General features: G+C 41.7%; 2 protein-coding genes across 3 annotated transcripts; one reads left to right on the top strand and one right to left on the bottom strand.

The window, feature by feature from the left end:
- Positions 1–1062: 1062 nt before the first annotated feature.
- On the top strand, positions 1063–22205 carry LOC125763893 (protein son of sevenless). 2 transcript variants are annotated; one of them, XM_049427573.1, is made up of 20 exons: positions 1063–2135; positions 6187–6306; positions 7149–7289; positions 7962–8126; positions 11958–12158; positions 12245–12374; positions 12442–12545; positions 12648–12874; positions 12964–13990; positions 14058–14228; positions 14297–14392; positions 14476–14943; positions 15017–15133; positions 15202–16024; positions 16106–16445; positions 16542–17130; positions 17209–17403; positions 17486–17931; positions 18021–18103; positions 18225–22205. In XM_049427573.1, the coding sequence occupies exons 1-20, from the start codon at positions 2025–2027 to the stop codon at positions 18257–18259; spliced, it is 5589 nt and encodes a 1862-aa protein (XP_049283530.1). In that variant the 5' UTR covers positions 1063–2024; the 3' UTR covers positions 18260–22205. The 2 variants fall into 2 exon arrangements, with proteins under 2 accessions (XP_049283530.1, XP_049283529.1); XM_049427572.1 differs by having other exon boundaries at positions 12442–12548.
- Positions 22206–22885: 680 nt separating this feature from the next.
- Positions 22886–26341, bottom strand: LOC125763928 (mRNA-decapping enzyme 1B). Its single transcript, XM_049427664.1, has one exon. The coding sequence runs from the start codon at positions 25838–25840 to the stop codon at positions 24059–24061; it is 1782 nt and encodes a 593-aa protein (XP_049283621.1). The 5' UTR covers positions 25841–26341; the 3' UTR covers positions 22886–24058.
- Positions 26342–26591: the final 250 nt, after the last annotated feature.

The raw sequence follows: 26591 nt of genomic DNA, 5'->3' as shown, positions 1-26591 counted from the left end.
TAAAATATTTAAATAAAGCTTTCGACTCTCTCTCTCGAACTATCGAATAATGAAAAGGTTTTCTGTGATAGTCCTTTTGATGTTAAAAATGATTCTAGATCATGCAAATTATTATCAAAAAACAATTAAAAATTTAGAACGTAAAATGAAATCATCTCAAATATGTCGTTTGGTGATTTTAATAATTTTAACCAACCTGCCCATCAGCACAAATGTTCACCACGGTTGAACAGCTGTCCATTTTCGGCGCACGTTTAATCCGCCCCCGGAAAATCGACGTTCTACTGTTTTATCATATCAATTACCTTTCTTTTTGAGTACGCTTTCGATAGTTCAATAATTTTCCTTTCTATAATAATTTTTCCTGTGTCGTATTTATCGTTCTTTTTATGTTGAGGTATAGTTGTAATTTTCTGTCAATTGTGAAGCAACTGATTCTTCAAAACTTAATATCAAATGCTTATGAATCCTTTTGTTAAAAAGAAATTGTTCAACAGAGAACGAGCAATGCATAAATGTTGTCCACCCTGTAGTCCGTAAGTGTATTGGTTTCCTGGTGTTGTTTTTATCTATGTTTCTTACCAAGATATCAGACCGACCATAGATTTTCCTCTGATGTTCTCATGTTTGTTTTATGTTTGATTTTGCCACCCTTTATTGTACTGCTGTTGCCTGCGGGTGGGGAAAAAGTAACACCACACAAGCTGACAAAACAATTGTGCCTAGTGTGTCTCTTAGCACGATGACGTATACGCGCACGCAAGAAGCAATTGCATAGTTGAAAAGGAAAGCAAGAGAAGCAAGACGCCGTGTGTGCTAACTAATCGCATTTCACATCACAAACGAAGGTGCACGGTGTACGGTCGGTTGTGAACTTAGTTTTACACAATATGCGTGCTATATTGTACAAGACATAAATATAATTTAGAAAAAAATGTCCGGATTCTTAATTAGCAGTGCGAAATAGCTTCGTTTAGCATCGAATAATAATTTCCCCTTTTTTTTTTGTTGTTGTCTATTCTATATGTTTGCTGCGCGCGAATTATCATCTCACCAACACAGTGAAAATGTTTATCGCTGCCCACAATCAATAACAAGTAAGCAGTGGTTTTAATGGCGCTTAGCAGTAGTAGCAGCGGTGCTGTCAGTGTTGTCGCATCGTCGATGCACTCGGCGACAATGGTGCAGCGGGCAGGTTCCACCATCCACGGATGATACGAACGACGTGCGACCGATGCTCCGTTCTGTTGTGTTTGCATGTTTGGTGGTGGATCATGTTACAGCAGTGCCGGTTGCGGCTCCATCACGTGTAACCCTTACCGATCGCGTAAAACTTCACGCCACTGAGAGAAAACATCGCACCATCTCGCCTCACCTGTGTGCAAACTGCGTTGTTGTGTATCGCTACTAGCATGTAGCAAAATTCTGTTGCGTGTGTGTTTGTGCGTTACGAGGGAGCTGTGTGTTTATACGATACGACAAAAGTGCAATAGGAAAGTGTAACAAACCATCCGACCAGCCGGATGCAGATGCACCAGTGTGTTGTGTGATCCAGTTCCTATAGAAATCCGTCGAAACAACCAATGTCTCTGATGTACCGCTCACTTACAAAAAAAAAGTCTGATCTAAAGATCTCACAAAAAAAGTGAAAATTTAACAAAAGGTCACAGTGTTCGTGTGTGTAAAGAAAAAAAAATCCAACTGTGCATATGCTATCGAAAAAAAACGTGCGTCGCAGTGCGCTATGTAGGTGGTTAGGAAGTCCTGTAACACCTAGCAACGAAGGTAGCCTACTTGAGGTTTAAAACGGGCAGGGGTAGGAAAAGAAAAATACTCCAAAACAACAGTGTGCGGCACAGCAACAACACACACACGGGGGGAGTGTGTGGGTGGGCAGAAAGCAAAAAAGCCTGCTAAATCCATAAACACATTAATTCACACCGGGGAGAAATCATACGACAAGCACGGGATTATATATGTGTCTGCTTGGGCGAACGCACTGGATCGGTGCCGAAGGCTAAAGTATGTTCTCTGGCAGTTCGCATGTATCGATCACGGATGCGGCTGATTACGATTTCGAGAATGCGGAAAATGCGGCCAAATGGAGGGGTTTGTTTATTTCATCGTTGCGGAAGGTAAGTTTCTATCTGTGTTTTAACCGGTTCAGTAATTTTGTTGTATAATAATAATGGTTTAAAAGATGTTTTCTTCAAAGATACGGATTCGGAAAGTTATTCTAAATGTTCCTAATTAAATTTTGTGCAATCTTCTAATTATTAATTATTTAAGACTCTTTTGGGCAACTTAGACATCGTTCCTTTGTCCATCCATATGGTGGCAACTCTGTCCATCCATACCACTAAACTAAGGTCTTGTCGGTCATTTATGGCTTATTAGACTTTGTTTTTACCACGTAGCAGGATAGTCAGTCCTTGCTATGGGGAAAACGGTTCGGATGGGATTTGAACCCGGTCCTGCCGTATGGACCGGGCGCTGTTTATCACATTCACCACTGTCCCGCGTTTATGTGGCCTATGAGCTTTCGCAGTTTTATTGAACTCAATAAACTGATGAACTTTTGAAGAAATTCGTAATGAATTTAATAATATTAAGAATTTTCTCTTTCATATCGAACAATTTTAATTAATTTTAACAGAAGCTTTGGGTTTTCGTTGAATAAATTCTACTTTTGTTCCCAAATGATTTCCTTCAATGTGTAAAACGATTCTATTGTTTTTTTTTTTATAAATTACAGTGGATAGCTGATTATCCGTGCTCATTGTAACTTAGGCTGGTGTCATTGCTCGGTCGTATACGATTTTATCGTACGACCAAATTGCAAGGGGTGTCATTGCTCGTACGATTTGGTCGTACGATTTTTTTTTTGAATTGGCAGTTAAAACAATTTGTTTACATGAACGCCGAGAAAATAATACCTATTTCGCGTTTATACAAGCGAGTTCAACTTGTTGCAAGCGACCGTGCAACCAAATCAAAATCATTTGATTTGGTCGTACGACCAAATTGGCCTTGCAACCTTATCTGTCAAATCCCATACATTTGCCTTGCAACTAGTCGTATACGACCGAGCAATGACACCAGCCTTAGTCCTTGCCGGATAATCGAATAACACGGATAATAGGCACAGTCATATTAAATGATAAATATTAGTTTTTAGTGTGTAATGGGTGGACTTTTTTTTATAAAGCATAATGTTTATTTTGCTTTATAAAAGCAAACCAGGTGGAGCATGTGATAAACGCCTCCAGTCCATACGGCCGGGCCGGGTTCAAATCCCATCCGGACTGTCCCCCCGTAGCAAGGACTGACTATTCGGCTACGTGGTAAAAATAAGTCTACTAAGCCAGAAATGGCCGGCGTGACCTGTAAGGTCGTTAAAAGCCGAGAAAAAAAAATGTTTATTTTCTTATTTACACTTTGCAAAATAAATCTGTTCTTGTTTTTTATTTGAGCAAATTGTATCATTCCCTATAGATACTTTTATTTCTTGTTATTATCGATTTTGCAGTTAATATGTCAATTCGCCTTCGGAACTGTCAATTTCTAGCTTCACGGATAATGGGTCAGCCGGATAAAAGATGCCTGGATAATCGGTGCTGCACTGTAATTCAAAATCCGTGAAAAACAAAAACGAAGATTTATTCTTACATTATGCTTTAAAATTGAGCTGATAGTTAATATAAAGTACGTTAAAAGTTTGATAGAAATATGCCTAAATAATCCTGGGAATTCCACGAGATGACGTTTGCAATAAAAAAGTTACTTATTCAGTAAACAGAAAAAACGTAAAATAAATTAGTGAGACTTAATTAAAGCTCTGTATTGATTTGTCTAAAGCTATTCTGTCGTGTGATTGATAATTACTCCAGATTAGACCGTTTGTTCTAGCTCTGTGAAAGTTAAGTTTTTAGTACAGTGAAGTACCGATTATCCGGCTGTACCATTATCCGTGCAGCTCGAAATTGACAGTTCGGAACGCTTATTGACATATTAGCTGCCAAACCGATGATGGCAAGAAATAAAAGTCTCATTAGGGAATGATATTTTTTTTTTGCTCGGTTAGAACTGCCTGGCCGTATCAAGGCTTATTTTACCACGTAGCAGGATAGTCAGTCCATGCTACGGGGAGACGGTCCGGATGGGATTTGAACCCGGTCCCTGTCGTGTGGACGGGCGCCGTTTTTCACATGCACCACCGTGTGGGCCGCCCCACATTAGGGAATGATAATATTTGCTCAAATTCGAAAAAATTGAACATATTTATTTTGCAAAGTGCAACTAAGAAAATTAACATCTAACTATATTTAAAAAAATCCGCTCATTATTAGTGTATAATACGCGTTCGTATACACTAATTTTTATGAATAAAAAAAGTTGTGCCTATTATCCGTGAAATTCGTTTATCCGACAAGGGCTGAGTCCCGATGAGCACGGATAATCGACGTTCCACTGTACGCATTCAAACTATGTACGTAGCGTTGGCTTAATAAGGGATGACATTTGAATGTACATTTGCCGGACAATTTAAGATTTTTAATTGTTTATCAATCAAAGCTAGAACCAAACAAACATTACACCTACAATTCGGTGGGTGTCAAATTATTTGCAAGTGGCGCAATCTCAATCCACACCATGGAACCACCTTCGTCGTATACGCATCAGGATGGTCCTATCTCAAATCCACCGTGACTCACTGGCAATTCGAATAACATTGATTGTTGAGTCAGTCTCTGCTCCCTGGTGGCACACACGTTGCTTGCTTCCAGCCCAGGGCAGCCTGTATGTGTTTTTTTTTTCCTACATTCAACCATCTGCATTCGTTACTCGGGATCGGCCGAAGCGTTGCAAAACATATTTTGAAACCAAGCGCAATTTCGTGTTTATCTTCGTTCCGTACAAACCATCGTTGTCCACCACCCAGCCTGCCCCGTTTGGAGATAGCGTCATATGTCATGGGGATTTTTTTGCTTTCCCGTGATGCTTCTCCCTGCGTACTACCGTTCTTCTTTACACGGGGAAGACCTTAGGTAGAACCGTTAAGCTGCTGCGGTGAGAAGGGCTTATCGGTGTGACGAAAGCGTTTGTTTTGTTCCGCCTTGTTTCAGGAGAGATATGTATGGACGTGTTTGAATTTGATGATATGATGAAGGCCGGTGCATTACATGCATGATTAACATTAAACAAAAATCGATCCGATTGGTGCTAAGTGAGTCGTTTATGGCTTTTGGAGTTGGTGGGCAGATAGATCGCTTATTTAGTGGAATTTAATTCAAAATTTAATTACTTCTTCTTATAATGATTTCATGCTGTTTCAATGCTGTCTCTTATATATGTAATTTAATTGAAACACGAAATAATCTGTTCCACTCCCAAAAAATGCTCATTAAAAAGAGCAAATTGTACATACGATTTTAGCAAATTGTTCACCAGTCTGATGAAATAACATTAAAAAAAACGGAAATTTTATCTCTGTAAAATTGTAATTAATTTGACATATGGAGAAAAATGGCGTCAAGACTTTTTTTTAAATATTTTTTTAATGCAGTGGTGCATGAACTTTCCCTTATTTAAGGTTTAGATTGTCATTTTAATTGAGGGAAAATTAACATAACTTAAATCATCCATGTTACACTTGCCGAATGGATAATTAAATGACTATTAATAGTTAGGTAAATCAATAGTGATTTAAGGTTGATCTTTTGTTCGGGGAAATTTTTTACTTTGTATTAATATAACTTCATATGATTTCCATTGGAAGCAGCTTCTGAACGTTCAACAATCGAAAAAAAATAATTTCATGGTCTTAAATGCGAAAAACTCGTTTGAAGAGCTTATTACTTATTATACTAGAGCTTATTACTAGAGCTTATTAAGAGGGGGTTGACTGTGTAATTACAACAAAAATATATTTCAATATAACAGTTGAAGCCAAATAAATTTTCGATATCCAAGATCAAACACATTTCCCATTCAATATAAGCGGGAGTATTTAAAAAACCCTCTAAAAATGACCTACTTTCCGATGGCTTAAATAATCAGTATAGTTGAATTTAATTATGATGTAGTATAGCAACAAATCACACCCACTCGGGGCATAGTCGAGGATGTGTGCCGTTAACATGGTTTTCACGTTTGTTTTTACTGTGCTTTACCATTTTCACGTAGGTGCTGGAGCAGGTGCATCCTTCGCTGCAGGCCCGGGAGGATGCATTGCTGTACGTCGAAAGCCTATGCCTGCGATTGTTAGCGACACTGTGTGCGAAGCCACCGCCGCACACGGTAATGGTAAGTATGAAAGTGACCCGGGTGTTTCTACCACCGTTTTCCGCCCCCCCCCCCCCCCCCCCCCCCCCTTCTTACATGTGCAGAATATGCATCTCACGCCAGTTGGATTGTGTATATGATGCAACAACAGGGAGTGGGTTGGTTTGGCGCGACCTCGAGAAGAAAGATGCGTTTTCCCATTTCCGATCCGACCGTACAGGGAAAGAGAGTGAAAGCTGCCAACACGACGCGGTGCCTGCCATATTGTGCAACCCAGTACCATTGACATTTAAAGAAGGTCCTGAATGGTGGAGGAAATCGCCCAGGACGGGCACGGGAAGTGCGGGCGAAACGTGTACAGGACAGGATCGTGTACCGTCCAAGTGCCTGGGAATGTCCTAATTGACATTTCCTGCTTTGCCACGGTTTACATTTTGCCAGGAAAGCGTAAAACTTCATCTCTTCCTGGTGGCTCCCCGAGGGATCCACACTAAATGGAATGACAGTGGCATGCACATAACACATACGCCCCTACGGCACTAGACACAGCATCACACCCGGCAACGGAACGGAACGGCGTGTTGTGTAGTACCCGAGAACATCCTACTTCGGGCGGCTTCTGTCGCTGCTTGTTCTTCCTTTCCCGCTTCGATTAAAGTGAAAGCCGCCAGAAGTCATCCAGGTGTCGAGCGGCAGGAAGCACTTCGCTTTCTGGGGTACCCATTCACTGTGGTACAGTGGTGTTTCACTTGTCCCTGACCGTATGGACCTCCTTTTCCCCCCGTGTTGACATGAAATGCTATTGTGGGCGTAGTGTTAGAGCGTATCGTTCATTGGTATTTGTTTTGTTTCTCAATCGGCAGGATGTGGAGGAACGTATCAGCCGTACCTTTCCGAACCCGATCGATAGGTGGGCACTAGGAGAGGCACGCGAAACGATAGACAAATCGAAGAAGAAGAAACCGGTACTACCAGTTGATCGTGTCCATACGCTACTGCAAAAGGTATGTATTGTGCTAACGGTTGCCTACATTTAGGCGGTTTCGCTCGTTTTCGTCACTTCTAAATTAGAGATGTGCAAAGATAAAGTTTTTTTTTAAAAGAAAATTATTTCAACAAATTCACATTAAAATAAATCAATTTATAAATTTTGCTAAATTTCCCAAAAAAGGCTAAGGCTATAGCCTTTGGAGATTGGCAAATTTAAAGATTTTTTTTTAATTTTTTTTATTATTTTCCGTGAATTTATTATTTGAGTGAAAAGAAACTTATTCCAACAAATTCGCATTAAAATACATCAATTTATAAAATTTTGCTAAATTGCTCAAAAAATGGCAAGGGGTAAGCCTTATGAAATTTTCGAGTTGAAATTTTTTTTTATTTTTTTGTTATTTTTTATTCTTTTCTTCTTTTAAAGCATTATTTGAGTGAAAAGAAATTTATTGCAACAATTTCGCATTAAAATAAAACAATTTTTTAATTTTTGCTAAATTTCCCAAAAAAGGCTATGGCTATAGCCATAGGAGGTTGGCAAATTTATAGATTTTTTTTATTTTTTTTATTATTTTCTGTGAACTATTATTTGAGTGAAAAGAAACTTACTTAAGAGTTGTTATTGTCATCTCTATTTCTAATGCTTTCGATACGGGCTTTTTTTCTCTGAACGTTTTTTCCAGGAGGTACTGCAGTACAAAATCGACAGTTCCGTATCGCTGTTTCTTGTGGCCGTTCTCGAGTACATATCCGCCGACATACTGAAGCTGGCCGGGTATTATGTGAAGAACATACGCCACATCGAAATTACCCGCGAGGACATCGAGGTCGCCATGTGCGCTGACAAGGTTTGCACGATTTTCCACATACCGCTTGCTACTGTTTACGCCTCTGTACTCTGTATCTCTCTTCTTTCACTCAGAACACAGCAAACACTCTTTCTTCGGTTTTTCTCTTTCTCGTTGTTGCTTAGTGTTGGCTTTTCCTCTTTTTTTTTTATTTTACCTATCCTTTTTTTACTCTATCCTTTACTTTTTTTAAATCTTTGCTTCTATTTCTTTTTAAAGAAAATATTTTCTTAATTGTTTATTCTTTTTAGTTTGTTCCTATTTTCTATTCTGCTCTGCTATTTGTTCATTGGATTGTGTAACGTTTTTTGGCTTTTGTAATAGTGCTACACATTTCCAAAACAAAAACAAAAAAATCGAGCAACATATACAGTCACAATCTAGCCGGAAATTGATCACATCTAAATGTTCTAACTATAACATCATATATTTTATTGTTTTATTCAAAACAATTGATACAAATTTTAGTATGTAATTTAACAATTACAATTTAGATTAACGTTCGTTTGCTAAACCGTTACGATTTGAACAAACTTGTGCAATCTGTTTCCAACGAAAAGAACGAAACAACAAACTCTGCCATTGGAAGTATGTTACGCAAATGCAGCTGCTTAATCATTCAAGTTCATTCATTTCATTTCACTAGTCATGTTGTTTGCTAGCTTTGCTTACATATTTTGTACATATACTCGCAAGCAGAGAAGGAGCGAATGCGTTAATTTTCCATTCCATTAAAGTACGCTGCTACATAGAAAATATTAAGTAAATTCATTGTTCATTGAGCCGTGGCGTTCGATTTAAAGATCCATTGCTTTTCATCAACACTTTTGGATAAAAAAGATCGTACCAAGTGCTTTGTACTAGTGTGCTCACTATGGGTAAATCATTTAGCAAAACTAGAGTAGCTCGAGTATAATTGCACGAAGTTTTCAAACCCCGAGCGGCTACAGTGGATGAATTTTTTTTTCGGTTTGTTTGTTCTGTACGATAAAGCGCCTGTTGTTTGCCTGTTGCAACGTTAGAACCTGAACGCTATTAGAATCTGTGAGCTGTTACATAGAATTCATGGAAGATAGCATAAAGAAAACAGCTTTTAATTTCATGAACGATAAGTAATATGTGACTAATAATTCAACTGAAACATGAAGTGAATACCTGTTGCTTGTTCTGCGTTGTATAGAATCGTGCGTTTGTCAACACGTGTTTCACGGCTTTTCTAACGGTTGAGTTTTATCTTCTGTTTTTTTTTCTTCTTCTTTAGTTCTGAAGCAGGTTACATTGTTGGTTTGTGTTTTAACAGTGTTTATTGTGATTATTATTAGCCTATGATTTAATTTTTGTAATGTAGTATTACTCCTTCTGTGCCGTTTAAACAATACCATTGGTTAATTCTACTTTCTACAGCCAAAATTTTGAACTAACTCACACTTTACAAACTCTATCTCTTTCTCTCTCCCTCTCTCTCTCTCTCTCTCGCTCTCGGTTTACTATATGTCACAAAATGTTATTTTATGTTTTTTTTCATGCTGTCCCAACAAACCAAAAACAAAAAATCAAAACCATTGCAAAAATAACAATCTTCAAATCTACACCCAAAAACTGAAATCAAACAAAAACAAAATCAAAACGACGGAACCGATTGAATCACTGCTCGCGTTCCGTTCACAAACTCTCGAACTTCCCACAAAAAAAAACCATTAAATTCAAATCTGCAAAAAAACAAAAGGTGGTACGTAGATTGTCCAATTTCATTATTATGTATTACAATTTATTATCCACTTCCTCACCATCCTTAAATTATTTTACTTTCATTTAAAACAAAAACCCCAGTTTGTTATGCTTACTAAAAGCAATAAAACAATGTTGTATTATGTATCACGTCCTTTCATTTTCCGCTTCCTTTGTGGGCTAGTCTAGTGTTTGGCCATCGTGTCAGATGAACTAAGATTAAAAGCAGTAAATTTGAAAACTGGCCAAAAACTGTCAACGTTCCTTTGCTCCTTTTTTGTTGTCATTCGTTCATACCAATTATGGTTCATACATCAACAACTTCATTTGTCCCTCTCTTCTTTGCCGTCTCGATATGTCTCTTAATAGTTCTTCGATATCTTTTTAGTAGTGTTGATACGTAAGTAGTGTCTAAGAAGTTTCCACCGATTGTCTCTGTAGTAACTTTCTGCGTACAGATATTTATTTGTTTGTTGAAGATTTGCCACTTTTCTATTTGCGTTATGTTATGCCTTAGTTTATTTGATTTTGTCTATTTTGCTCCCATTGCTGTTTATGTCTCATGATACGAACGTATGTGAACTGTTCGATTTGGGACCGCCTTAGTAGTGCATCTTTTCATATTTTGAAAAATAGACTTTAATGCGTTATAGTTTAGCTATGCCTACATTCACATTAATTGTTAATCAGTAGATTCTACAATTTAAAAATATATTTATAAGATAAATCACTTATTTCAAGGTGTTTGTTACAGGTTCAATAAAGGAAGTAAAACTATCCATTTTCAATAGATCTCAAGCTGCCACCAATAAGACTGAACATTTCGTGAATGAAACTATTTTGTAGTTCTAGCATTTTAATGAAGAAGATCGAAATTCTTCAATAGAATGGTATGCTTTATGCTTACGATCCAAGCAAGATTAAAAAACCATAACTTGGCACGTTTTCTTTACGATTTATCAACTTAACCGATTTTTAACCGATCGATTTTACCTTCCGGACATACTATGCAGCTGTTGTGATATATCTTCGGATTTGATAATAAATAAACTTTTCCCTAAGCATTACCTTCTTGACACTTGTATTCTTACCTCCTGGGAACATGTAAAGTCAAAGATAAAAAATATCTTTTAGAAGAAATCTGTAACGGAATCTACGTGTAATATAATATGATTTGTTAAATACCCCACAACGAGAATCAACTCGGTTTATGTTAACTTTAAATTATACCGCTTTTTTGTACGTAGTAACTATGTTAACTCATACATGTAGCAATTATCAATTACTTCCATTATATGAATTTTTGGGATTTGTTCCGAATTGATAAGTAATTTATACTGTACATTCAAGTTAGTTGTGGTTTGAATTTACGGTAGTTAGTTTGTTTTTGTTACATCCTTCTTTCGGTTCCCCTTTGTATAAGTTCAAAAATAGTTACTTGTTCTTTAATCTATGTACCAACCAGTTGAAAGGATATTGAAAGCTTTTAATCCCGCTATACGAAGCAGATATGGCGCCTTATTAGAATTCGACGTGATATTTACACTGTTTCGTTGGGACTGGCTCTGTGTTTTGTTATTTGATTTTTTCACTCTGTTTGATTTAGTACTTTGAAATTGCCTTGTTAATTTGCCATATTCTTTAGTATTAGTGCATGTTGCAATTGAACAAATCATATCGCTATGCAATTAACGTTTTCTGTTGTAATTTTATTTTTTTCTCCTTTGTGTAGTTTATTTAGAAGCTCGCATTAATGTTTATCGCTATCATGAACATACTTATTTGCAAGAAAAAAAAGTTTGTTTACACACATTTGCAGTGTATATTTTGCTTTTGTGTTGTTCTGTGGTTTGCATGATTTTGATTTAAAATCCATTTAATTATATTGCTTCACTATCATCCTTCCAAATGTCCATCATCAATATGCATAATAACAAGAAGAAAAATCCCCCGTTTTATTTTTTATTGTACATAAACAGCAACAGTGTTTTAAAAACATCCCCATCCCTCTTGCTTGCTTCCATCGCGATGGATGTTTTACTGATTGGTAAAATGTGGGTGTTGCTGTTGTTTGACCTTTCGTTTTTTTAATCCTTTGCACAGGTACTGATGGATATGTTCTATCAGGGCGAAAGTTCCAACTCGATGGCACCGAGTCCGCTTCCGCCAACACCCCGTGCCAGCCTCAGCTACGAGGAAGTCGTAAAGGAGCTTATCCACGACGAGAAACAGTATCAACGGGATCTGCACATGATCATCCGAGTATTCCGGGAGGAGCTAGTTAAGATAGTTAAGGATCCAAAAGTAAGTGTACGGTGTTGTGGTGTTGTACATATGTTTAGGAAACCGACTGAATATTAACGTTTCGCTTTCATACTCTCTTTTCACAGGAGCTGGATTTAATATTTTCCAACATAATAGACATTTATGAAGTTTCGGTGACGTTACTGGGATCGCTCGAAGATGTGATAGAAATGTCCCAGGAACAAACGCCACCGTGTATTGGTAGCTGTTTTGAAGGTAGGATAACGCACAGCCTGCACTCATGTTGGATTGGTGGATAGTAATCATTTTATCTTTCTTGCAGAACTGGCAGAAGCGGCTGAGTTCGACGTGTATGCAAAGTATGCAAAGGATATTACATCGGTGATTGCAAAGGAAGCACTAGCCAATTTATTAGCACGACCGGAGGTAGTAGTTATCGATCTGATCTTGACATTCCCCCAATATTCTACTTTGACCAATAGAAGAATGCTTTTCTAAACATATTTGCACTTGTTTTATCTTTTGCAGGCCAGTTCACTGATGTCAGCCGGACATGGTTTCAAGGAGGCGGTCAAATTTTACCTACCAAAACTACTATTAGGGCCCATCGGGCATGCGCAGTTATATTTGGATTACATTAAGGTTTTACTACAGCTGAGTCCCTCACAAGAGGACAAAGAGAGCTTTGAGCAGGTGCAAGGGTTATTGAAACCGCTGCAGTGCGAATTGCAGAGTATTTCATCGCTCCTGCCAAAGTGAGTAGTTGACGATATCGACGAAATACGCTTGAAGTTGCGTCCCGATATGATTATTTATCATTTTTGCCCTACTTTTCGCATTGCAGAGAATACTTTACCAGAGTGAACAGCCGTGCACGGAGGCAATCGGCGATAGAGAAAACGCGCGATCTTCAGAACACGGTTGAACACTGGGACAAAGACGTGGGACAGTGCTGTAACGAGTTCATCCGGGAGGATACACTGGCCAAGCTGAGCTCGGGGAAGCGACAAACCGAACGCAAGGTGTTTCTGTTCGACGGGTTGCTGGTGCTGTGCAAAGCGCGGCGCCAAATTGTCCCGGGGAACAACTATGATTACCGGCAGAAGGAGCGGTTCTTCATGCGGAAGGTGGAAATCATTGACCGGCCCGACACGGACGAGCTGAAGCACGCGTTCGAGATCTCACCCCGAGAGCAGCAGAGCGTTGTACTTATCACCAAGAACGCTCAGCATAAGAACGACTGGATGGCAGATCTGATAATGCTAAACACAAAGTCGATGCTGGAGCGTATTTTGGACAGTATCCTGCTAGATATCGAGAAGAAACATCCACTGAAGTTGCCGAGTCCGGAAATTTACAAGTTTGCCGTCCCGGACAGTCCATCGAACATTGTGCTGGAGGAGCGCGAAGGAACTGGTGTTCCGCTAATCAAGGGTGCAACACTGTGCAAGCTGATCGAACGATTGACCTACCACATATACGCCGATCCAATGTTTGTGCGCACCTTTCTGACCACGTACCGATCGTTCTGTTCACCGAAGGAGTTGTTACAGCTGCTGGTAGAACGTTTCGACATTCCCGACCCGGCCGTCGTGTACGATCCGGCCGCGGAAAAGGAACTGGCCGGTGGCGATACGGACAAATTCCACAAGAACTCCCAGCGGGAGGATTGGAAGCGATACAAGAAGGAGTACGTGCAGCCGGTACAGTTCCGTGTGCTGAATGTGCTACGACACTGGGTCGATCATCATTTTTACGACTTTGAGCGTGATTGCGAGCTGCTCGAGTCGCTTGAAAGGTTTCTGGAAACGGTGCGCGGTAAATCGATGCGCAAGTGGGTTGATTCGGTGATGAAGATCGTTCAGCGGAAGGTAAGTTAGGGGTGGAGAAGATTTTCACTGCCATGCTATGACAAACTGATGTATTGTTCGATTGCAGAACGAAAGTGAGGACAATCACCGGCAGATAACGTTTGCGTTTGGTCACAGTCCGCCGGCGATTGAGCATCATCTGCCACTGAACAGTGAGAATGAGTTCAACCTGCTGATGTTGCATCCACTAGAGTTGGCCCGGCAGTTGACACTGCTGGAGTTTGAAATGTACAAGAATGTAAGTAAATGGGCGCCAAAAGGCTGCGATAAAAGATACGATTCGCTTAAATATTTCTATTCCATTAGGTCAAACCCTCCGAACTGGTTGGCTCGGTGTGGACGGGGAAGGATAAAGAAACAACTAGTCCTAATTTATTGAAAATAATGCATCACACCACAAATGTAAGTACGACCAGGAGTCTAATCGTATAGTACAAAAGGGTTTATTCACACAAATTGCTAATGCCCCATTTCTCCCCTTTCAGTTTACGCGGTGGATCGAGAAATCGATAATCGAGGCAGAAAACTTCGAAGAGCGTGTCGCGATGGCCAGCCGTGCAATCGAGGTGATGATGGTGCTGCAGGATTTAAACAACTTCAACGGTGTGCTGTCGATCGTGTCCGCCTTTCAAGGGGCGGCCGTTCACCGGCTCAAGCTCACGCTCGAAGATATCCCGAAGCGTCACCAGCAGGTGCTGGGCGAATGTCGGGAGCTGAATAATTCGCACTTTAAGAAGTACCAGGAGAAACTGCGCTCAATCAATCCTCCCTGTGTGCCATTTTTCGGTATGTATCTCACCAACATTCTGCACATCGAGGAAGGCAATCCGGACTTCCTGCCCAGCACCGAGTTGATCAACTTCTCCAAGAGAAGACGAGTGGCCGAAATCACTGGCGAAATACAGCAATATCAGAATCAACCATACTGTTTAAAAGTCGATCCTAGCATAAGGGTAAGCTTAATGGTCAAAGATTGATCAGGGTCTCTGGGTCAAATTAATTTACTTTGTTGTGTTTTTCTTGTAGCATTTCCTAGAACATTTAGACCCTTTTAAAGGAATGAGCATAACGGAAATACAAAACTATCTGTACGAGGAAAGCAAGCGGATAGAGCCGAAAAACTGTCGTCAGCCTTTGAAATTCGTAAGTATTGGATTGGGTTGGAAGTTTGTAGCAAGTAATCGAAACTTAATCCCACGTGCTCTCTGTAGCCCCGCAAATGGCCGGACATTCCATTAAAATCCCCCGGTATCAAGCCGTCGTCGAGGCGTAACAACAGTTCTGCCAATTCGTCGATGACACTGCCCGGGACTTTACCGTACAGCAAAACGTCCCTGCTGGCAAACAGTGATACGGGCGAACAATCGCCACCGGCCTCATCGTCCTCGTCCGTACATGACTATTCCATCTTCGCCTCCGTCAACATACACTCGTCATCTTCCGGGACGTCTTCGCTGTCGTCGCTCTACTACCAGCAGCAGCAGCAACATCTTCAGCAACAGCAGCAACAACAGTTTCAGCAGCAGCAACACTCCACCTTCTACCACGGCCAACAAGGTGGCGCGGTCGGAGGTAGCAGCAGCAGCGGCATGGGAAGCGGTAATGTTGGCTCGCAACAGTACACACATCACAGTGGTGGGCACCATTCACATCAGCAGCAGTACCTGCACCATCATCACCCCCATTACCATCATCCTCATCACTATCAGCCGAGCTTCTCGCAGTCGATAGCGAATCTAACGACGGCGGGCGGGGACAACCAAATGGCACCGGAGATACCGCGCCGCTCGGACAGTATTATACTGACCAACACGAACCAGCTGCTGGCCGGAAGTGGCTGCCTGTCGGAAAGCAGCGGTAGCTACAACGGTGGCAAACTGTTGCCGAGTCCGCGCTATCCTTCCGCCTCGATGACGACGCTTTCGTCGGGCTCTTCCTGTTCGACAGCACCATCTGCCGGAACCGGTGGAATGGGTGTTGGTGCCTCCAGCTACTCAATCGGAGGCAGCCTGTACAGTGGTTCCAGCAGTGAAGGTAACCCACTTCGTTCGCTTCTTACAGATGTGCTGCGGATGTTTTTTTTTCGTTTTCTAATTTTCATATTTTCATTTGCAGCCTCGGGGTACGGTACTGCTAGCTCAGTGACGTCATCGTCGGCGGCCAGTATTGTCTCAATATCGCACAACGATGGAAATGTGCAACAGCAAACGGCTTCGTCGACGGTGACCCATCCCGACATTCCACCAGCGATCAGTCCACGGACTGACAAACCACAACCGTTGCATCCACCACCACCCCCACCTCCCCAGTATGCTTGTGGAAGCCCGGGAGCTAACGGAGGAAGTGGTAGCAACACCACCGGTACCGCAGCACTGGCTAACACAGCAACAGTTACAACATCGATCGCAAACAGTGCTAGCAGTAACTTTAGACATAATACATCCAATTCTATCAAGTACGTACCGACGATGGTTTATGACGGCGCATCCTGCTTTTGCACTGTGCTCACATTTTTTCTACCGTTTTTTATTTCCTTTTTTTCCGACAATAGAAATCAAAACTGTGATTTTACTTACACCATCCCAGGCGGCGGCAATACGTGCTGCAGTACAGCAAACAGTAACAGTGGCGCACCGCCGTCAACGAATTCCACTGGACGGCCATCGTCCTGTGAACATTCGCCCGTATTTCCTTCCAGTCCGAAAATTCAACTCCAGCATAATCATCCCACCGCGGGAACGACTTCACCCTGCCAGCATCATCACCTCCATCACCATGCATCTGCAACGCAGCACACGGACACGACGCCGGTCGATGGTGTTGGTGGCGCGGCCAATGTGCATCCCTACCCGATCCAGTACAACAGTAGCAGCAGCGCTTCACCATCCGCCAGTAACAGCCATCCGTGTCATCAGTGCAGCACCGGTACCGGTGTTGGTGCGATCGGTGACGGTAGTGGCGGTTTGCCGAACAATGCCGACTTTGGTCCCATACCGATCTCACCGCACGTCAACGTACCAAATACACATAATGTCCTACCACCCATGCCGCCTCCACTACCTCCTAGGGTTAAACGAAAAGAATCTTCCATGGAATCGTCCCAGTCGTCTCAAATACGGCAGGCACCGGATGCACCGAGGGTAATTGGCTGTCGAAGCGGCGGTTCGCACGGAATAGATGAATACTGAGCTTGTTTTTGCTTTGCTTTTTTTTTTTAGCTACCACCGAGAGACGTTAGTCCACCTCCGATACCACCAAGGATTCATCCCCAATCACACTACCATTTCGGTGTAGCTGGCCAGACTGGTACGACGCTACTTCTCAACTACACGCAAAGCCCAGGAGCGTGCGTTACCACCGGTGGTGGTTTCCCAATGGACGGCTCCAACTGGAACCATTCCTCGCTGCATACGGTGAGCAGGAGATGGCACGAAAATAGCAACGCATTATAACACTACAATAATTTCATATTTTTTTTACACACGCTCCATACAGAAGGATGAATCGGCGTCTTCGTCATCGTCCTCGTCGACGCTAACGAGGGACAATTTAAACCAACACAATCAGCACAGCATCGGCGGAACGACGGCAAGTAGCAGCAACAGTAGCAGCATGGAACAACGTTTGCTAATGCTGCCGCATACCAGCACGATCATGATGCGTCGCAACTCGGCGATGGATCGTGCGGCGAAGGAAAACATTCCCAATATTGCCACCTCGAGCTCGCTCTCGGGACTGTCGACGATCGCAGCCGGTGCTGTAACGGTTCCGGGGAATACGGTCGGTGGTGGTAGTGGGACGACGATGAATTCCAGCGGTCCTAGCGGTTCCTCTGTTACCTCGGTTGGTAGCAGTCCATCAGCGATAAAAAATAAATCGGTTCAGAATTCGCCCAGCTCGGGACATCAACAACAGCCGAATGTACTTTGTCGAAGGGCCAGGTAAGTAGATTTCCAAAAGCGTATTTAGTAGAGAGGCAAGGTTTTGGTAGATAAGTATACTAATGTTGATGAACATTGCTTTACTGTAGTACAAACATCTCGCCACGCTTTTCGCCTGGAGAAACGACGCCAAAACTACCACCTAAACCGAAGCAGAACAGCATTAGCTCAGGTATGTTCGTAGGATTAATTTCGTATATAAATGCAAGCGCACAAAAGCGAACACTCGGATAACTCTCAAAATAGGCGTACGGAGATGAGTTTTATGTAACATTTAAAACTTTTTCTTTTAGATCGTACGATGTTTCCCTATCCCAGTACAAACTGACCAAACGGTAGTCCCGGCTATGGACGATACTTTATTCGTTAGCCCTCTTCAGCGTTGTCGGCGATCGGTCACAGACACATCACATCTCGATCAGTAGCGTCTCCTTCCCCATCGAAGGATATGGTACATCATGCATGACGACGATAAACCCACAACTGTGTTGCTGTAGGATTTGATTGGCGTTAGCCACTACGAACGACGAATCATGCTACTTTTAAAGAACTGTTTCACGGTCTGTGTTTGTTTGGACGCTAAAGCGCCGAACGATTGTTCTATCGCAGATAATGATTGCATTTAAGTAATGTGTGTGCCATAGAGAGGGAATTTTACGTAGCGTTTTCTTTTAATCTGCAAGATGTTTGCCTCCTGCATTGGTGCTGTTGGTTCTTGTAGCCCAGTTTTGTTTTTAATTTGTGTGTTTGTTTTAAAAAGAGAGCTCATTTTAATTTCGACAGTTTAATCACACGCCTAGCCTCTCAATGTGTGTGTCCGTATGTGCAGGAAAGTATTAATATCAAGTGAGTATGAATAATTTTGTGCCAGGAAATGTAATATAATGCATTCTGAAGGTAAAGGCAAAAGTAGAGAGAGAGGAAGGCAGCGGTCTTTACTGGTCAGCTTACAAGCGTTGACATTTTAATCGTTTGGATCACATATGTGGCGTGTGCAGATTATGTTACCCGATGGGACGATGAAAGGATTTGAAATACTTAAACCGTAGTATGCAAGCATTAGTGTATATCTGAAAGACTGTAATACAGTTTGCGTTATCATGTTTTATTACAATACAAGTGACGCCAGGCAGCAGGAAATTGACTATGTGTGAAGTTTTGGTGTACCGAACGAGATGATCTTACGTGAGTGTACATATACTTAAGTTCTTTTGTGGCCATTAAACATACCAAGGACTGTTTACAATCACTCAAACAGCTGGGGCGGTTCACTGTTTCTCTCTTCTTGCATTTCAGTTCCCACAATGTTCCGTAGTATCGTTGAAAACCTTCGCGTATTACCTATACAGCAAATGTACGTTCTTGTTGCGATGGTTGCGCTAATGTTTCGTAAAGAGATTATTCAATCTCGTGAGACGAAATGTGTTTAAGTTGACGCTTTCTCACGCATGACGTTAAGAGATGACCAAACATTCAGAAACAATGTTGTTGAAGGTGATATACAATACATAGCAGAGGGAACAATTCCAGTTAGAATCAGCCGTAAAGTGTTTGATTTACGATCCGACACGCGCTGGTGAAAAAAATCAATAGAGAACGAAAAGAAAGAAAATATTGCAGAAGAGAAGAACACAAAATTCATACACAGATAAACTTACACATCCGGTATTTAAAAAGCAGTACAGATAATTTCGTTGTTGTGTAATGTAGATGTTTTATATGGATGATTAAGCAAACAAACCCAATGGGAGAAGAGAAAACAACAAAATATGCACTGAGCACGAGTGAGGGTAATGGTGTGTACATATGCTTGGTGCGGTACATTGATTTAAAGTACCTTGGAATGTTCAGCAGCAGAACACAGCTCAGCATGTTAATTGCAGAAAACAAAAGAACAAAAGTGAAACAATAAATGGTTACTACTAATACACACACCTATCAAACACACATGTACCACAATGCAAGCGAACCAAGTGAAGTAGTATAAACACTTACGCAATTTTCGAAGGCAAGAAAATGAGGCAGGAACTATTCAAACATCACAAAAATACTAGAAGAACCAGAAGAAAAACATTTAAACACGAAGGCCTGCTGGTGATAGTGAGAATGTTGAATAGAACAACGATTTGATTGAGACGATCTAAAATTATTCTCTGTTCGCATCTGCATCGCCCAGAACGAACAAGAATTTGAGGGACAATTCTACTCGATAAGAACGTAGTTGAAAATTGTGTTAATGTGATTTGTTTCTGAATAATGGATACGAGAAAACAAATGCTCTGGTTCAATTTTATAAGCAGTGAACAAAAAGGGTGTACAGGATATTGTCCAATCGTGCGCTTCAAACCTTACGGCTTGTCGAGAAAGTCTACAAAGAGAAGATCACTTTGTTTTCGGGATTCGCATGAAATTATTAGCCACAAACAAAAATACAAGAAACAAAAAAAAGGAACAACACGCACAGTAAAGCGCGTAAACTAAAATTTAAACCAAAATACGGAGCAGCACAAAACAACACACAACCGTGTAGGGTGGTCAGACAGATGTATGCAGTGGGCACAGGGCAGTGGGAAACAAATATAGCAGATGGAAACTGATCAACAAGAGGGAAATCACACAGGAGACTATTGTGTAACTATGAATGTGTTATGTAAATAAGTATGTATGTTATACAAAAGGTAAAAGGTAACGCATAATTACTACTATACACAAAACACAAACAAACAAAACATACATGAGTTGCAGAGTCGTGCGTGGCGTGGGTCTCGAGCAAAAGAGGGTAGAATTTGATGTTGACATTATTATACACACGAACAAAACACATAAGAGAATCTAAGATATAAGAAATAAAAACCCCAAACATAGAAGAAAATGCAAGGAGTCTTAGGTGGTAGCACGTGTGTGTGTGTGTATGTGGTTGATGTTGCAGTCGTTGTCAAAATTGTCGAATGAAAAAAAAACGAGGAACATGACCGATAAACATGGTTTGTGATTGGACCGCGGCCGGACCCTCCCGGATCCGAAGTCTGACTATTTGTGGATGATCATATCCTTAACTAAAAAACACGCTTCGATTTGATGTGGGCGTACTGGGGGAGAAAGCAGAAAGAAGTAAAGAAGAGAACACAAACAATAATTAAAAGCCACACAAGAGGAGAGTTTAATTGAAACGTACGCTATAACAGGTGTGTGTGTGTGTGCCACCGGCCGTGTGCGAGGTTGCAGTTTGTTAAGCATATTTGTCTGTATATTGTAAAATCGGAACGGTTGTACGAAATGAATTTGGGATAGAAAGTGAGGAATAGGGCTCAGCTAGGCTGAGATGATAAAGTACAGTGTGAGATAATAAAGGGAAAGGATATCACAGGTTAATACGGGATTTTGGGGGTCAACATTAAATGTCAACACAGCACCGTACAGCAGCCACACAATCACAACATTCACTCTCACGCCTAACACGTGAGTAACAGTCTTGTCCTGCAGTCTTTTTTGCCGAATGTCATATAGGAAATATATTAATGGTGCAAATCCGCCAAAAAGGAGCTTTGAGAGTCGAAAAAAAGACCTTGGTCGGTTGTAATATAGTGTCTATGTTGGCCTTTATTTTTGACTCCTTAAATCCCATAATGCAAAACAGAGTATAAGAAACGTTGATCGAGTGTGTGACGCTATTAGGTCGGATTGGGTGGAGAAATGATTAGGAACGATTTATTTAGTGTAAAGATGTGAACCGAATTAGCAGGGCCGAGGGAGAACCAAGCGCCTGGCGATAGGTGGGAATGTGAGGGAGTAGAAATGAACGAACCAGTATGTAGTGCGATTTGCATGAGCTATCCACACAATCGCAAACGTGTTGTACTATATACAAGATTTTATGTAAAACAAACCAACAAACCACAAACCAGAGACAGTGTAAGAAATGTGTAAACTGTTGTAAAACAGAGTAAAGAAAAGCTGGAGAGCAGAAAAGAGAAAGAAGATATATTATATATACAGAATGAAAAAGGAAGAAAAAAACAGAAAATATATGTACGATATAAAAAGGGCAGTAGTGAAGCGAGAAGAATGAAATTCGTTGAGATTAGTGAAAAAAAAACAGAGGATTTGCTAAGAAAAGTTTATAACGGTTGAACGATAGAACAAAATAAGAAAAAAAACACGAAACGCGGGAATGACGTACGAAATACGAAAAACAACAAGCTGTGAATGAAAGTGGAACCTAAATGTTTGAAATAATGTAAAAAAAGGTACAGAACAAAAATGAAACTAAAACTCTAGATGGGTTTGGTTGCGAAGTATATCGGAAAGAAACCAATGAAGGACGAATGAGTGAGAATGCGATCAAATGTGAGTGTATTTTTTAAATTCTGTTTTCCACACCTTTTTAGTACTTCTATCAGCTTATCCAATTAATGTTTATTTTAGATTAACAGGCCAATTTTCTTATGTGAAAAATAATTTAGTTTTTTTAAGGTAATTTTTATCAATTATACTGCAACAAACTATACATTAATTCGTTAAATAACACAATTTTCTGTCTTTTTATATGTTTCAGCTTGTAAAAAACAGTCAGATGATCGTGTCGCTGGAGAATGTTTGCGTGTCCTTACGCCTGATGTGCTAAGCCGGATAAAATACCTCTGATGACCAAACAACGTTTCACACCCCTCACTTTTTTGCCTTTTTTCGGACTTCTGATGTTTCAAAACAATTACAATGATGCCCTTGGTTGGCACTAATTCCTTTTGATGTATGTTTTTGATCCTTTTGCAAAGTTGATTCGATAGCTTCCAGGTTGCAGCCATGCACAAGGGCATTTGCATTTGCTGTAAAAAAAACTGCAATATTAACATGTATATGTAACAGTTCGGAATTGTTTTTGTAACGTCATCCGCATTGAAACGCCACGTATTGATAGATAAGGATGCTAGTAGCAAAGAATGCACAACATATGTTTTGTGTGGACAGCTTGCGTGGTTACACTCCGTACCAACGCTTTCGAATACATTTATATATTTGTAACGAATCGTGTTTTGTAGTGTTTTACATAAAACTTCGGGTATTGATTTTGTAACGGATTTGTTGTTTCATCGTCTCTCCACAATTGAGTGCGATAATTGTTTTAATTTTAATCAGCTTTCACAGAACCTAGACTCGCGTTGTAATCAACCACGTATGCCATATTATGCTGCTTCGCTTATGCTGTGCGTGTGTGAGCATACTAAAGGAGAGATCTATGCAAAAAAAGAAAGAGAGAAGTTAGGGGAGACCTACGATCCGATTACAGAATATGTTACAGCATAATGCTGGTTTTTCTTCATATCGCTAGAACAAATTCTTTACCGAGCAAACGTTGTTTTCATTTAGGTTTCTAATTTACAGCTGATTTCCTAGTGCACTAGAACCGTCGTAAACTCAACGCTAATCATGCTATACAAATTCATTACATGACTTTCTTTTAATACATTTAACAGATAGAATTACATACATATAACCGGGCCCATATAATGTTGCTCCCAAGCACACGTTGTTGGGCAGGTGGGGAATGAAACATTTGAAACACAGAAAAACACTTGATTCTTCCTTGCATAGTTCGTACAAACTTAGATTGCGTAAAGGATACTATTAAAGTTTAGCGATACTGACTAATTTTAAAGGAGTTGGTTCTGAAGCTTAATAACCTAATTTCTCACTGTTGCAACAGAATCCTTAATATAATTTGGTTTTCCGTATAATATGATGAAAAAAAATATGAGTCCAAGTAATGATAAAAAAACGATTTGAATTATTAAAGCGAATTATGAGCAAAATAACTAAAGTAATTAAAAAGATCTTCCTTTCTCTCTTTCTCGTTCGCTTCGATTCTCTTTGTTTCCTTTTTTTTTGTTACTCAAATTCTTACTAGTTCCGATACCTTTCTGTATTTCGTTCCAGTTTAGCTGTGATCCTTACAACAATTTAGCAACTAGGAAGTTGAAGAATGCATTGTTTCGAGTGTTCGAGTTTCCCTTCGGTAATGAAGCGGAAAGACACATCGAGAACACGGGATCAAGGGATGAATCTCCAAAAATTTCTATGAAAGCTTTCGTCTATCTCCTACACACACACGCACACGCAGCGACACACTCTAGTTCGATATCATTTCGGTGAAAGATTTCACGTACGCTTCGTGCAGCTTCCGCACAAAATCGGGATCGTGCTTGATCAGATAGCTGACCGCTTGGATCAGCTGGTTTTGGGTGAGCGGCTCTACGCCTACCGTAGCCGTCGCGTTATTGTTGTTGTTGTTGATCAGGTTACTGTTCGTCTTAGCCTCCGACAGAATGTCGAACATCATCTTGGACGATGATGTTACGTTGTTGGCGGACCCGGCAGCTTTCGGTGGAGTGACTCCACTGGCCGTACCGCCATCCCGTTGCTTACTACCCGTCGACCTTTGCTGCTTATTACCGGTGGAGGAAAGCGGCGTACTGCCCGGTGTTGTACCCGGTTTCGTTTGTCCTCCCGGCGTACCGTTGCCCTGCTGCTTGTTGCCGCCCGCTGGCGAGTTCGTACTGGGGGTGGTAGCACCAAGCAAAAGACTGCTTAACGCTTCCTGGGCCGCGGCCGGTGACGCGGTTGGTTTAAACATGGTTGGTGGCATTAGCGCTGGTTTCACGACCGTTGCTACACCCGTCCCATTACCACCGATGGGATCCGATTTTTTCAACAGCTCGTGGAGTGGCGTTTGTTGTTGCTGTTGCTGCTGCTGCTGCTGTTGCGCACTTTGCCTCGATTCCAGTTCACTGATTTCGATCAGTTTCGTCTTCGGTACGACCGGTTGATGATGGTTAGCGCGCATCGCCGCGGACAGGCTGGCAGCATTGATAAACGTTGCCAGCGGTGAAGTACCGAGTTCCGGCATCCCGGCGGACGGTGTCTGTGGTCCATTGTTACCACCACCGGTTACGATCGGAATGCCCATACGCTTGAAACTGTGCTCGAGATCGGTGGTCACGTCCGGCGTCACCTTACCGGTGGTCGAGTCCTTCTGGGGCGTGGTGGCACGATGCTGCTTCTCGATCTGCTCGAGCGTATGAACTGGGGCAAGCGTCTTGAACAGTGGCACCTCCGAGGCGGCCGGTTGTTTAGCCGCGGCAAAAAAGTTAACAACACTACGCGGTGCGTTCTGGTTAGTAATTGGCTGCTGAAGCTGCTGCTGCTGCTGTTGTTGGTGCTGATGATGATGCTGCTGCTGCTGCTGCTGCTGTGTTATCGCGATGCCAGGACCGGGATGATTGCCCATCAACACCGCGTGATGGTTCAAAACCGGATGCTCCATCGGTTTGGGCGCATTGTTTTGGAAATCTTCCTGCGCTTTCGTAAGCATCGTGAATATGTCCACATTGTTGCTTTCACCTTCCCCACCGGAACCGTTCATTACACCCCCAACCGAATAGATACCGGAAGGTGCAGGTTCCACTCCGCCATTCATTGGTGGTGGCCGATGCTCATTACTACCCCCACCGCCACCACCACCACCATCTCCGCAATCCGTCACAAGTTTCTGAATAACTTCACCGATGCGGTCGCATTCGGAATTGTTGTAAAACCAGAAGCCGCGGATCCGGGACCGCTCGTTCCGGTACAGCAGAAACGGTGGCTTCGACTGCAGCTCAATCTGACCCCGGATCGGTTCAACCAGCGAGTTCGTGTTGAGCCGATTGTTGATGAAGATGCTGTGGTACGGTTCGGCAAAGCGGCTGTAAATGAACAGGGCACCCTCGATGTCTGTCTTTTCCCATTCGTTCTCAGCATTGTTAAACACGTACAGTGCGACGTGTGCGGATGAGTTGACGATGTCCTTTGCGTACGGGTCGACCCGCTTGATCGCCACCAAATTCATCCGCAGCTCTGTCTGATCGGCCATCGTGATGGGGTTTGGTGGAGTATACGGAGCCGGAAATTTGCTTTTCGCTCACCCGTAGCCTTTCTAGTGGCCTTCCTTACAACCAAACGCAAACAAACGCGTGTCACAACCGAGCGCGCACGGACGGGGTAGCGCACGGGAAGGGTGCGTGTGTAAGTGAGTGTGGGTATGTGCGTATATGCAGGAATACTCTTTGCTCCGGTTTCTCTGGGGAACGGAACAGTTGCACTACCTTCTTGCCCTCCGTATCGTGTGTCGGTCTTGGACAGATATCTTCAATCGGCTACACTTTTCTGCAGCGTTTATTTGCTTTTTCCTTGGCCCGTTTTTCACTATGTTCTTTGCGCACCGTGTACCTGGGTATGTCAGCTTGGATTCTTCTCTCATTTGATTTTCCACAGACTCAAGCTCGTGCTTCTCTTTCTTTCGCGTTTGGTTGCGTTTTTTTCCCGAGCGTGTCAACGTCAACGTTAGAACGAGAGAGAGAGAGCTATTGCTTTTGACAGCGACAATTGGCAGCAATCGGATTGCTGGGCCTAGGTGGCATATTGTCTAAACAAATTTAACCTTTTTTCCAGACAAACTGGCTGCTCGCGTATTATAAAAAATCATAATTAGAACTTGTGTGGTAAAAACAAGCTTTATATTTTTTCTCGTATGATTAACTATGGTTTGATATTTTAACAGTCAAGACGATTGTTGTTGCGTGAGCACTCCGTACGCACTAAAACTAACGTAATTTCAGCAGAAA

The sequence above is a fragment of the Anopheles funestus genome, chromosome 2RL (genome assembly GCF_943734845.2).
Source record: "Anopheles funestus chromosome 2RL, idAnoFuneDA-416_04, whole genome shotgun sequence".
Classification (NCBI taxonomy): Eukaryota; Metazoa; Arthropoda; class Insecta; order Diptera; family Culicidae; genus Anopheles; species Anopheles funestus.
This window is presented reverse-complemented; position numbering and strand designations above follow the sequence as displayed.